Source organism: Mobula hypostoma, chromosome 22 (genome assembly GCF_963921235.1).
Source record: "Mobula hypostoma chromosome 22, sMobHyp1.1, whole genome shotgun sequence".
NCBI lineage: Eukaryota > Metazoa > Chordata > Chondrichthyes > Myliobatiformes > Myliobatidae > Mobula > Mobula hypostoma.
The window spans coordinates 585,047-599,603 of NC_086118.1; the positions used below are offsets into that span (position 1 = coordinate 585,047).

Consider the following 14,557-nt stretch of genomic DNA (forward strand, 5'->3'; position numbering starts at 1 on the left):
AGAGACTCGGGGATAGGTACCTGGAGTTTAGAAAAATAGAGGGCTATGGGTAAGCCTAGGTAGTTCTAAGGTAAGGACATGTTTGGCACAGCTTTGTGGACTGAAGGGCCTGTATTGTGCTGTAGGCTTTCTATGTTTCTAAGACATTTGCTGTGGGGGGGCTGTCTAGGACCAGAGGGGACAACCTTAGAATAGGAGGAAATCTCTTCAGAACTGAGATGAGGAGGAATTTCTTTAGCCAGAGGGTGGTGAGTCTGTGGAATTCTTTGCCACAGATAGCTGTGCAGGCCAAGTCACTGGGTACATTTAAAACGGAGATTGATAGGCTCTTGATTAGTCAGTGTGTCAAAGTTTACTGGGAGAAGACAGAGGGAAGGGGTTGAGATGGAAAATAAATCACCTATGATAAAATATCAGAGCAGACTCAATGGAATGAATGGTCCAATTCTACTACTATATGTTATGGTCTTACACGTGTATGTGTACACACACACACACACACACACAAACTCTGGACTCCCCCACCAGAGGGGTAATCATTTCTATTTATTCTGAAAATCCACGAGTCAATTTAAACACCTCAGTTAGTTGAGCCATCAACCTTTAAAAACTGAAGAAAATTGGTGCTGATCATGCAGGTGTGCAACAGTCAGCCTGCCCACAGAAACACACTACACATCACAACAGTCACAGTCTGCCCCTCGGCACAGCTTCCAGCCAGAGACTGGAGTACGGGTTGAACACACGTAAACCTCACCACCCATGCCCCCTGCAACGGGCACACAGACATAGACTGCACCTGCAGGGCTTTTTGCCAACCCTCAAGCCAGGGGTGGAATATTAGGAGTGGGTGTACACTACTCCCAGTGGCAGTGAGCGGCAGAGTTCTTTCACCTGCTCTCTCGAACTGTCCCCCCCCCCACCCCCAGTTCCGTCTCCCCTCGCCCACTGTGACTGGTGGGCAGTGACTACAACGGCGTGCTGTGAGGCTGCAAACCAGCTACACCAGGAGGTAGTTCTGAACTCAAGCCAGCTCATCCTCCTTCCATTAGCAATGCCCTGGACACTTCCAACTCCCAGCGTTCTTCAGCTAGCAGGGACCAGGGTTGCCCATCCCAGGGGGCGGGGGAGGGTGCTATGGAGAAGGGCACAGCTAAAAACAGAGAGGTCCAGTTCCCACTGCCAGCTGGACAACTGCACTCCCCTCTCTCACTCCTGGGGAGCAGTACAAACGAGGGGAGGGCCCTCCCTGGACATCACTCGCTGCACAAATGGAAAAGTTCAACCATCGAAAGGAGCTGCTTCTTCCCTCCAAAGCCGCAGTAACAATCCGGGAAAACCAGGACAATCCGTCCCTCAACCACCCCACTGCAACACAGCCAAGACAAAGCACAAAACATACCAGTTGGGCTGAATGGCCTGTTTCTGTGCCGTAATACCAGACAAGTAAAACACCTGCAGAAAAACCAGATAAGGCACAGAGAGGCGTCCGTGACCGCCCCAGCCCTCCGGCCCTCTGACTGGCCCAGCTCAAAGGCTTCTCACCAGCCAGGTCTGATGCGGGAACATCAGCCTGTTCTGCCTCTGCTCATTGCCCTGGGATTATGATGAAACTAAATAAAAGGGGGAAGTGAAATAATTTCCCCAATTAAAAGCTGCAAGATGCTGTTGAAGTTGACTGCAAGTCACCAACAGACTGACCTGTCTGACAACAGAGATGCCACAGACAAGAAATATCACCAACACTTCTACTTGGTCGGTATGCTAAAGAAATCTGACAGGCCTCCTTTCATCCCGCACAATTTTATCGATGCTCCACAGAGTGCATGCGTCCGGATCGGATGCATCACAGTATGGGACGGCAACTGCTCTGCCGATGACCGCAGGAGTTGTGGACACAGCTCAGCACATCACGGAACCCGGCCTCCTTCCAGGGACCTTGTCTACACTTCTCACTGCCTCAGCAAAGCAACCAGCATAGCCAAAGACCCCACCCAGCCCGTGCATTCTCTCCCCCGCTTCCCACTGGGCAGAGAATACTAAAGCCTGAAAGTACATACCACCAGCTTCTACCCCGTTATCAAACTATTGAACAGTTCCCTTAATTGAATTGAATTGAGTTTCTTTCTTACATCCTTCATATACATGAAGAGTAAAAGTCTTTAAAATACACCTCCATCTAAATGTGCAATAGGCAATAATAGTAATTTATAACAAATAGAACAGTCAATGTAACATAGAAATACACTCCAATCAGTGTGAGTTATTCAGTCTGTTGGCCTGGTGGAAGAAGCTGTCCCGGAGTCTGTTGGTTCTGGCATTTATGCCGTGGTACTGTTTCCCGGATGGTAGCATTTGGAATAGATTGTGGTTGGGGTGACTCAGGTCCCCAATGATCCTACAGGCCCTTTTTACACACCTGTCTTTGTAAATGTCCTGAATCATGGGAAGTTCACAACTACAGATGCACTGGACTGTCCACACCACTCTCTGCAGAGTCCTGCGGTTGAGAGAGGTACAGTTCCCATACCAGGCAGTGATGCAGCCAGTCAGGATGCTCTCAATTGTGCCCCTGTAGAAAGTTCTTAAGATTTGGGGGCCCATACCAAACTTGCTCATCCGTCTGAGGTGAAAGAGGAGCTGTTGTGTCTTTTTCACCACACAGCTGGTGTGTACAGACCACGTGAGGTCCTCGGTGATGTGGATGCTGAGGAACTTGAAGCTGTTTACCCTCTCAACCCCAGATCCATTGATGTCAATAGGGGTTAGCCCATCTCCATTCCTCCTGTAATCCACAACCAGCTCCTTTGTTTTTGCGACATTGAGGGAGAGGTTGTTTTCTTGACACCACTGTGTTAGAGAGATGACTTCTTCCTGTAGGCCACCTCATTATTGTTTGAGATAAGGCCAATCAATGTAGTGTCGTCAGCAAATTTAATTAGCAGATTAGAGCTGTGGGTGGTGACACGGTCATGGGTAAACAGGCAGTAAAGGACACAGCCCTGAGGGGCTCCTGTGTTGAGAGTCAGAGGGGTAGAGGTGAGGGAGCCCACTCTTACAACCTGCTGGCGATCTGACAGGAAGTCCAGGCTCCAGCTGCACAAGGCAGGGTCAAGGCCTTCAATGATAAAACGAACACTTGAGCAGACGTGATGATGGCTTTGCACTTTGTGTCTGCAGCTGTTCCACGTTATTCTCCTTCTGTTACTACTTTGCCTTGCTCTGCCTCAGTCACTATCTAATGAATTGATCTGTCTAACTGTGCAAGACAAGCTTTTCACTATACTTCAGTACACGTGACAATAATAAACCAATTCTACTTCTGTAAAATCCCATCACCTGCTCCCCTGCCATGGTAAAGCCCGGTCTCGCCGCCCCCCGCCCCCACGGTAAAGCCCTGTGTCCAGTGCTGTCTCCCCCCACCACGGTAAAGCCCTGTCTCACCACCCTCCATGGTCAAGCCCCATCTCCCCCACCACCACGGTAAAGCCCTGTCTCACCACCCTCCACAGTAAAGCCCTGTCTCCCCCCCCACCATGGTAAAGCCCTGTCTCTCCCCCCCCCACCACGGTAAAGCCCTGTCTCCCCCCCCCACAGTAAAGCCCTGTCTCCCCCCCCACCATGGTAAAGCCCTGTCTCTCCCCCCCCCACCACGGTAAAGCCCTGTCTCCCCCCCCCACAGTAAAGCCCTGTCTCCCCCCCCATCACAGTAAAGCCCTGCCTCTCCCCCCCGCCGCCACCACGGTAAAGCCCTGTCTCACCACCCTCCATGTTAAAGACCTGTCTCCCCCCGCCCACGGTAAAGCCCTGTCTCACCACCCTCCACAGTAAAGCCCTGTCTCCCCCCCCACCATGGTAAAGCCCTGTCTCTCCCCCCCCCACCACGGTAAAGCCCTGCCTCACCACCCTCCACAGTAAAGCCCTGTCTCCCCCCCCCCACCATGGTAAAGCCCTGTCTCTACCCCCCCCCCACCACGGTAAAGCCCTGTGTCCAATGCTGTCTCACTGCCCCCCACGGTAAAGCCCTGTCTCTCTCCCCCCCCCACCACGGTAAAGCCCTGCCTCACCACCCTCCACAGTAAAGCCCTGTCTCCCCCCCCCACCATGGTAAAGCCCTGTCTCTACCCCCCCCCCCACCACGGTAAAGCCCTGTGTCCAATGCTGTCTCACTGCCCCCCACGGTAAAGCCCTGTCTCTCTCCCCCCCCCCACCACGGTAAAGCCCTGTCTCACCACCCTCCATGGTAAAGCCCCATCTCCCCGTCCCACCACAGTAAAGCCCTCTCTCCCCCCCCCACGGTAAAGCTCTGTGTCCAGTGCTTCCCCCTCCATCCTCCCTACCCAGTCCCCAGTGCCTTCACCATGGTGATACCCAATGCTATCAATCTGATGATTGTCATCCGTAGCAGTGATACCTGTCCCACAGTACCTGTAAGGTGAACAGCTGAAGGTGAAACTTTGCATTTCTTGAAAAATTCGTCCGTTTCAGGGTCAACAACCAGCAGTGAGGTCTCTATGCCGCCAGCTTTAATGGCTGCCACCACGTCGGTGTGTTGCTTCCCCTCAACACTGGTCCCATTTACCTGTAACATACAATCTGTTATACCTGGACCACAGACACAAAGCACACACAGCCAGTACACAATACAGCCCACAACGTTTTGCCAACCTTTTAATCAATTGCAGTCGAACCCCTCCCTCTCACATAGTCCTCTATTTTTCTTCCATCCATGTGCCTATCTATATATCTACCTCTGGCAGCACACTGCACACACCCACCACTCTCTGTTAAACAAACTACCTCTGACTCCCATCCTTCCCCTGTAGTTTCACAAACATAAGACCATTAAAATATACGGGAAGAATTAGGCTATTTGGTCCATCAGGTCTGCTCCTTCACTTCATCATGGCTGATCCGTTTTCCCTCTCAGCCCCAATCTCCTGCCTTCTCCCTGTATCCCTTCATGCCCTGACCAATCAAGAATCTATCAACATCAGCCTTAAATATACATAAAGACTCGGCCTCCACAGCTGCCTGTGGTAACGAATTCCACAAATTCACCAATCTCAAGCTTAGAGAAATTCCTCCTCAGTTCCGGTCAAAATGCAAGTCCCTCGATTCTGAGGTGGTGTCCTCTGGTCCTAGACTCGCCTACTACAGGAAACACCCTTTCCACATCCACTCTATCAAGGCCTTTTAATATTCGACAAGCTTCAATGAGACCCCTCCCATTCTTCTAAATTCCAGTGAGTACAAGCCCAGAGCCATCAATTGGTGCTCATATGGTAACCTTTTTATTGCCAGAATTATTCTTGTGAACCTCCTCTCAACTCTTTCTTAAACAAAGGGCTAAAAACTGCTAACAATACTGGTGAAGCTTTACCAGTGCCTTATAAAGCCTCCGCAACACTTCCTTGCTTTTATATTCTAGTTGTCCTGAAATAAATGCTGACATTGTATTTGCCTTCCTCGCCACCAACTCAACCTGCAATGTGACCTTCAGGGGATCCTGCACAATGAATCCCTTGGACCTTGGATTTTTGAATTTTCTTTCCATTTAGAAAATAGTCCACATTTTAATTCCTTCGACTGAAGTGCATGACCATACACTTCCCTACACTCTATTCCACTTGCCATTTCTTTACCCATTCTCTTCATCTGTTTCAATCCTTCTGCAGGCTCCCTACTCCCTCAACACAACCCGTCCTTCCACCGATTGTCTGCAAACTTGGCCACAAAGCCATCGAGAGTCCATCATCCATCATTGACATATAACGTAAAAAGCTGAACACAGACCCCTGTGGAACACTAGTTCCACTAGCAGCCAACCAGAAAATGCTTCCTTTATTCTCATTCTTTTTCCCCTGCCAATCAACCAATGCTCTATACATGCTAGTTGTTTCTTCCAAACAACGTAAAATTATGCCCCCTCATATTAGCCATTTGAACTCTTGGGAAAAGATGCTGCTTGTTCACTCTTCCTATGCCTCTGACCTTATACTCCTCCATCAAGTTCACTCATCCTCCTCCACTCCGAAGAAATAAAGCTAGTGGCTCAACATGCTCTCTACTCTGGGCAGCATCCTGGTAAACCTCCTCTACACCCTCTCCAAAGCTCCCACATCCTACTTAAAATGAGGTGACCAGAACTGAACACAATATTCCAATTGTGGAATAACCAGAGTTTTATAGAGTTCCAACATTAGCTTTCAGCTCTTGAACTCAATCCCCTGACTAACGTAGACTACTTTTAACGTCGACCTCACTTCACACTTTTCCATGTTGAACTCCATCTGCCACTTCACAGCCCTGTTCTGCATCCTGTCAGTGTTTTGTAACCTACGACAAGCTTCTACATGATCCACAACACCACCAACATTCAATCAGAATCAGGACTGTGTTAGATGGCACCATTAGGTGCAGGTCTGTCACTGTATTGATAGCCTAGTACAGTGGGGTGCAATACAATTCTTTACATAGGGAGACGAGAGACCGCAGAGTAAAGAAAATCTGCTGTTGGAAGTCAGTGGGTTGACCAGCATCTATAGGGGAAGCGAATTGTTTGACGTTTTGAGTCGAGATTCTGCAATAGCTCACTCTTTCTGGACTGAGACAGAATCATGGCCAATTCCATCCACTCCACCCCAAGCACAGATGACTCTGACAGGACAGTCATGACACAACACTGGGGCACACTGCCACTGCATACAGGAGTGTCACTGAATACGTGGAGAACACACAGCTGTCAGTGTATACCTGAGGTACAGTGTGATGGACAGAGGTCAGCGGGGGTAAAATTATAATCACAGGTTAATTAAAATTCCACAGCGAGTGGCAGAGTGATAGCAAGCCCTCACACCCAGGGCAGCCCGTCCTCACCTGTCTGACCCCAGACTGGGCGGCTGCTTTGTCGAGCACCTCCGCTCAATCTGCAAAAAGCCCATTTCCCAGTGGCCAACCACTTTAATTCTCATTCCCATTCTGATGTCAGTCCCTGCCTCCTCTTCTGCCATGATGAAGCCACCCTCAGACTGGAGATACAACACTTCATTCTCTCTGGGTAGCCTTCAACTTCATGGCATGAACATTAATTTCTCCAACTTCCTTCCTCAACTCCCCTCCCTGGCTTCTTCCCTCTTCTCCTCACCTCCCCCTGGTTCCCCTCCTCCTTCCCTTTCTCCCATGGTCCACTCTCATCTCCTATCAGATTCCTTTACCCCTTCCTCCTATCATCTCCCAGCTTCTTACTTCACCCCCTCTCCCCCACCCACTTGGCTTCAAGTATCATCTTCCAGCTTGTCCCCCTTCCCCTCCCACCACCTCATTCTGGCCTCTTCCTTATCAGATTTGGGTCTCCGCCCAAAACAACGACTGCTTATTCATTCCCAGAGATGCTGTTGAGTTCCTCCAGCACGTTGTGTCTGTTGCAAAGCTGTCAGATTCCAGCACGTCAGCATCCAGTGTCCGGCGCGAGACGGCGTACCAGCCCAGCAGCCTTCCCTCCAATGCCACCACTCACACAACAATGAATTAACCCAGGAGCAAATGACAGCCCAGCAGGTTGGTGTTCTGTCCCTGGGGAGGTTTACACATCACTCTGGCACACCATGAGGAGCACAGGAAACAGTACACAGCCCTGACAGAGCTCCTGTTTGTTCCTGGAAACACTGACCATCTGTGAAGAAGCCTGAGCTTCGGGACTGCAGGTCATGTGTGAAAAGAACAGGCAAAAGAGAAGAGAAAGAACGAGAGTGCATTACTGTCACTGTGCAGCTGAGGGATAGTGTCAGGGATGACTAGAGCTGGAACAACCAGGTGTAATGAAAAACTAAAGACGTTGGCACATGGAGAGGGTGAGGTCCTGACCAACCTCACTCCACAGATGGAGAGGGTGAGGTCCTGACCAACCTCACTCCACACATGGGAGAGGGTGAGGTCCTGACCAACCTCACTCCACAGATGGAGAGGGTGAGGTACTGACCAACCTCACTCCACACATGGGAGAGGGTGAGGTCCTGACCAACCTCACTCCACAGATGGAGAGGGTGAGGTACTGACCAACCTCACTCCACACATGCACTGAAGGGTTAATTGAAGGATTCACAAATGGACTGAATTGTTAGTTGGGCGACTATTGGAAAAGCTCTCCTTATAACAATTTATGCACATTTTGGTGTGAGGCATTCTCACAGCCTCGCTGATGCATGTAAATACCAGATGGACACTAATTACTGAGGACTGTGACATAACGCTGTAGAGGATTCCAATATCCATCTGTGGGATGCCAATGCAAGAATCAGGCAGAGCCCCGAGTGAGTGCCAACGTCTCACCACGATATCCAGAAACGAGAGCCACAGCAAGCTGTACAGACAACGTGCTGGAGGAACTCGGCAGCTCAGAAAACATCTCTGGAAGGAAGGAAGGAAACGGTCAACGTTCGGGCCAGGACAATGGGTCTCAGCCTGAAACGTCGACTGTTCATCTCTCTCTATAGATGTCCCCTCTCCGACTGAGCTCCTCCAGCATTCTGTGTGTGTTGCTTCAGGTTTCCAGCACCTGCATAGTCCCTTGTGCCCCTGTAAGCTGTGCAAGGATCCCTTGGAAGCACGTTGATAGTGGGAACGACCCCCGGCTCTTGGTCTGCCAGAGTCACAACACTCCACCTCACTATTCACCACATCACCCCCCCACCCCCCCCACCCCCACAAAGCAGGATTCTGGCTTTCTGGACCATTGGGATGTCTTCTGGGACAGAAGTGACCTGTACAAGATGGACAAGTTGCACCTGTACTGGAAGAGGACCAATATCCTGTTTGGGAAGATTTGCTAGCACTGCTAGGATGGAATTAGAATGGGATTGGTGGGGGAAACAGGAATGCAAATGAAAGGCTGGAAAGTGACAGAAGTCAGCAATAGAAAGGACAGGCAAGCAGTGAGGAAGGAGTCTCTATGGGATTAAATTGCATCGGTAGGAGCATGGATAACTTCATGGGACTGGGATATTACAGACATTCCCAGAAATATGGTTTAGTGAGGGACAGGACTCGAAGCTTAAAGTTTCAGATACAGACTGGATAGATCTCCGTGTGCAGCTGAAGGATACGGGCAAGATGCTTAATGAACATTTCTCCTTTTTACTGTGAAGACATGAAGAATCTGGAACTAGAAAAAGTAAACGCAGAGATCTGTAATACGGAAGAGGAGGTGCTTGATGTCTTAAAATGTCTAAAGGCAGACAGACAGATCTCCAGGGCCTGTAGTATTGGACTCTCCAACCCTGGCAACAATCACCTTCTCCATATCCCTCATCATTTTAAAAACTGTCATTCACTGTGCAAATCCTGCGCTGTGTGACTGTCCTAGAAGCATCACGTCACAAGTTGAAGTTCATTTGCCATTCTTGAACCTATCTCCCAAGCGTATCAGGATTTTGATGTGGTTCCTTGTGCCCAACTTTACTATGACGACCACCCCCCCATTTCACACTATCAGCAAACTTGCTGTATGTTCACATCTGCATCATTTACAGAAATAATAAACACTGACCAGGGGAGAAAATGGGGACAAATGTCAGCGGCGGAGTGTTAGGGGAGGCAGGGTCTGCAAATGAGCGGACGAGAGGAGAGTGGGCAGGTAGGGAAGAGACAGTCAGGGTGTGGCTGGCAGTGGGGGAGGAAGGGGGTGTGACAGGGCCAGTGTGTGTGGGGGAACGGAGGGTGTGACAGGGCCAGTGCGTGTATGTGTGTGTGTGGGGGGGGGGTGACAGGGCCAGTGTGTGGGGGGACGGAGGGTGTGACAGGGCGAGTGTGTGGGGGGACGGAGGGTGTGACAGGGCCAGTGTGTGTGGGGGAACGGAGGGTGTGACAGGGCCAGTGCGTGTATGTGTGTGTGTGTGGGGGGGGTGACAGGGCCAGTGTGTGGGGGGACGGAGGGTGTGACAGGGCGAGTGTGTGGGGGGGGGTATGGAGGGTGTGACAGGGCCAGTGTGTGTGTGGGGGGAGGGTGTGACAGGGCCAGTGTATAGGGGGGACGGAGGGTGTGACAGGGCCAGTGTGGGTGTGAGGGGAGGGTGTGACAGGGCCAGTGTGTGGGGGGACGGAGGGTGTGACAGGGCCAGTGTGGGTGTGGGGGGGAGGGTGTGACAGGGCCAGTGTGTGGGGGGACGGAGGGTGTGACAGGGCCAGTGTGGGTGTGGGGGGGAGGGTGTGACAGGGCCAGTGTGTGGGGGGACGGAGGGTGTGACAGGGCTAGTGTGTGGGGGGAAGGTGACAGAGCCAGTGGGGGAGTGGAGGGTGTGAGAGACTGTGGGGGGGCGGAGGGTGTGACAGAGCCAGTGTGTGGGGGGACGGAGGGAGTGACAGGGCCGGTGTGTGTGTGGGGGGGGGAGGGTGTGACAGGGCCAGTGTGTGTGGGGATGGAGGGTGTGACAGGGCCAGTGTGTGTGTGTGGGGGTGACAGAGCCAGTGGGGGGGTGGAGGGTGTGAGAGACTGTGGGGGGGGAGGACGGAGGGTGTGACAGGGCCAGTGTGTAGGGGGATGGAGGGTGTGACAGAGACAGTATGTGGGGGGGGGGCGGAAGGTGTGACAGGGCCAGTGTGTGTGTGGGGGGGAGGGTGTGACAGGGCCAGTGTGTGTGGGGACGGAGGGTGTGACAGGGCCAGTGTGTGTGGGGAGGGAGGGTGTGACAGGGCCAGTGTGGGGGGGGTGACAGGGCCAGTGTGTGGGGGGACAGAGGGAGTGACAGGGCCAGTGTGTGTGTGGGGGGGAGGGTGTGACAGGGCCAGTGTGTGTGGGGACGGAGGGTGTGACAGGGCCAGTGTGTGTGGGAGGGAGGGTGTGACAGGGTCAGTGTGTGGGGGGACGGAGGGTGTGACAGGGCCAGTGTGTGTGGGGGGGGGATGTGACAGGGCCAGTGTGTGTGGAGAGGGAGGGTGTGACAGGGCCAGTGTGCGTGGGGAGGGAGGGTGTGACAGGGCCAGTGTGGGGGGGTGACAGGGCCAGTGTGTGGGGGGACAGAGGGAGTGACAGGGCCAGTGTGTGTGGGGGGGAGGGTGTGACAGGGCCAGTGTGTGTGGGGACAGAGGGTGTGACAGGGCCAGTGTGTGTGGGGAGGGAGGGTGTGACAGGGTCAGTGTGTGGGGGGACGGAGGGTGTGACAGGGCCAGTGTGTGGGGGGGAGGATGTGACAGGGCCAGTGTGTGTGGGGAGGGAGGGTGTGACAGGGCCAGTGTGGGGCGGGGACGGAGGGTGTGACAGGGCCAGTGTATGTGGGGGGGAGGGTGTGACAGGGCCAGTGTGTGTGGAGAGGGAGGGTGTGACAGGGCCAGTGTGCGTGGGGAGGGAGGGTGTGACAGGGCCAGTGTGGGGGGGGTGACAGGGCCAGTGTGTGGGGGGACAGAGGGAGTGACAGGGCCAGTGTGTGTGGGGGGGAGGGTGTGACAGGGCCAGTGTGTGTGGGGACAGAGGGTGTGACAGGGCCTGTGTGTGTGGGGAGGGAGGGTGTGACAGGGTCAGTGTGTGGGGGGACGGAGGGTGTGACAGGGCCAGTGTGTGGGGGGGAGGATGTGACAGGGCCAGTGTGTGTGGGGAGGGAGGGTGTGACAGGGCCAGTGTGGGGCGGGGACGGAGGGTGTGACAGGGCCAGTGTATGTGGGGGGGAGGGTGTGACAGGGCCAGTGTGTGTGGGGACGGAGGGTGTGACAGGGCCAGTGTGTGTGGGGAGGGAGGGTGTGACAGGGTCAGTGTGTGGGGGGACAGAGGGTGTGACAGGGCCAGTGTGTGGGGGGGAGGATGTGACAGGGCCAGTGTGTGTGGGGAGGGAGGGTGTGACAGGGCCAGTGTGGGGCGGGGACGGAGGGTGTGACAGGGCCAGTGTGGGGGGGGACAGGAGAGAAGGGGGTGTGACAGGGCCAGTGTGTGTGTGTGTGGATGGAGGGTGTGGTAGGGAGGGACGGCTGGATGATGCACCCGGTGCTGATGGGGAGAGGGTCAGGGGGGGTTGGTCAAGGATTCTAGTTCTGTTCCAAACGGCCTCGAACAAGTGGGTTGTCAAAGCAGAGGGAAGGGAAAGAAGAGAAGGGCACCTCGATGATACGGTCCTGAGGCAGCAGTCCAGAACGTTCCGCAGGAGAGTCAGGGTCCACTGCACGGATGAACTGGCCAGTCTTGGATTTCTCACTGTGAAGGTTGAAGCCGTAGCCATTGGAACCCTTCTGCATGTAGCAGAGTCGGGGGCGCAGCTCTTTGCGGGTGTCCGCCCCGTCCTGAAATCACACAGACCCGGTTATCAGCAGCGAGGAGGTAGGAGAGGGGAGGGGGAGTGGGGGGGGCGGAGGGGGAGGGGCAGTGGGGGGGCGGAGGGAGAGGAGGAGTGGGGGGCGGAGGAAGAGGAGGAGCGGGAGCTGGAGGTAGAGGAAGACCGGGGGTGGAGGGTCAGGAGGAGTGGGGGTGGAAGGGAGAGGAGGAGCGGGGCCGGAGGGAGAGGAGGAGCGGGGCCGGAAGAGAGGAGAAGTGGGGGGCAGAGGGAGAGGAGGGGGGATTGAGGGAGAGGAGGAGCGGGGGGCGGAGGGAGAGGAGGAGTGGGGCAGAGGGAGAGGAGGAGCGGGGCGGAGGGAGAGGAGGAGCGGGGTGGAGGGAGAGGAGGAGCGGGGTGGAGGGAGAGGAGGGGGGATTGAGGGAGAGGAGGAGTGGGGCGGAGGGAGAGGAGGAGTGGGGGCGGAGGGAGAGGAGGAGCGGGGTGGAGGGAGAGGAGGAGCGGGGGTGGAGGGAGAGGAGGGGGGTTGGAGGGTCAGGAGGAGTGGGGGGTGGAGGGTCAGGAGGAGTGGGGGAGTTAGGAGGAGGGTTGGGGGAGAGGAGAGGAGGGTAGTAACGAGCAGCCGAAATGCACACAAGGAGCTGTCACAGCAACAGACAATGCAGTCCCCTCCCAGTGGGCTTTGTGGCCCAGGAGCTGACAGGAACAGACCGTGAATAGCTCGGATCTAGTCAATGTGCAGTCCGAAACCCCTCGACTTGTAGCCGTGAACCTCTCCTCTGCTGTACGACAGTGGCTGGTGGCAGAGCCCATCCCCAGAATCACACCCACATCAGCAGCTGTCAAATACCCAGGAGCACTGAGGAAGGTTACTGACTGAAAAGCAGAGGATCAATCAGCCTCACCCTCCATCACTCACGAGGGGAGAGTCATTCAGCCTCACACTCCATCACTTCCACCCTGTCTCTCCTCCAATGCAGCAATCTCGTTCTCGCACAGCACCAGACAGGGCACACCTCAGAAGCTGTGCAGCACATTGGTACTCCAGAGAAGGCAGAAGATCACAGACATCTGCCAACACTTCTGCATATTCGCCAGCATTGCCTTTTTCATGCCTTCACTTTGGCCACCAGCTCCTTCCCTGGTCAGAATGAGATGGCGGGCCAAGTTCCACATGACAGTGTTCAACACACAGCAGTCATAGATCCATGAAAACTCAGTACACTTAACCCTTCCCAGCCCTCTGAGAGGGCAGCACTCCCTCACCACTACCCCTCCCTCTCTCACCAGTGACCCACACTGTCCTGAAGCTGAAGTTGAACCCCTGGCCTTCTGCAATTCACTGGGAGGACCCCCACATCCCCAGATCCCTTCACAATGAGCACATCCTCAACAGTACCTCAGTGAGCAGAAGTAAATCATGAACATACTGCAGCAGACCTTTCATTACAGAAAACATGTTTGAGCAGGCAGCAGGCCAAAAATAATTTTGAAAATTCATTAATTTTTCGGGCCGCTCCCCCTGAACTCAGTGACAGCCCCTGGTAATACATTCCTTCATTCTTGTCCTCCTAGCAACTGCCACAGCAGCTAGGCTTCAGACAGCACTGGGCGTCAAACAGGCACTCTTTCAGCCCTTCATCCCCAGCTGTGTAGGGCCAACCTGTAAATGACCAAGCAAGATAACAGTCCTCCCTCACAATCTATGTCGTCTAACTTCTCTTAAATGGCACAGCTGTGGTTGTAAATTCACAAGGAAACAGACACTTGCACACGTCTCAGAGCCAACGGAGAGAAGCTTCACCACTGGTCTCGTCCCAAAAAGCTGCAGGACCCCAACTTCAATTTCTGACCAAGCTGGGATGACGGAAGCTCAGGCACAGGCACAGACAGTGGAGGGTGCAAGAACATTGATGATGCAAAAGTTGCTGCAAGACTCTTTCAACCTTGCGGTTCGTTCTCGTACTCAGTCGTCCCTGTGCTTGGGCTATCGTTGGGCTTGTGTATTTCCCAATCTGTCACTGAGACACTTTGTCATTCGGTGCTGACCCCACAACACAGGAGGAGAATCCAGTCCTTCCCGATTCACCAGTCTGTTTGTCCTCAGCACCAGCTCCTCGTTAATCCCCCCCAATTCCTCAACTCCCTGCATTTATCCATAAATCCATTGATGTGCATATTGAATTCCTTCAAAATGGATATCAAAGGATTTCTAGATATATTCAGGATCGGCAGTGGAGAGGGTCAGTAGCTTTAAATTCTTAGCATTATCATGATGGAGGATCTCTCCTGGGGCCAGCACA

The 14,557-nt window shown here is 53.7% G+C and overlaps 1 protein-coding gene across 2 annotated transcripts in view; it reads right to left on the bottom strand.

Annotated features, from left to right (window-relative positions):
- Positions 1-14,557, bottom strand: part of nherf1b (NHERF family PDZ scaffold protein 1b) — a 107,323-nt gene that overhangs the window by 18,267 nt on the left and 74,499 nt on the right. For both annotated transcript variants that reach the window (XM_063030836.1, XM_063030835.1), the window contains exons 2-3: positions 12,085-12,264; positions 4,429-4,582 (exon numbers count right to left, since the gene is read on the bottom strand). In XM_063030836.1, coding sequence (XP_062886906.1) covers positions 4,429-4,582; positions 12,085-12,264 — 334 coding nt within the window. The remainder of the gene's footprint in view (positions 1-4,428; positions 4,583-12,084; positions 12,265-14,557) is intronic.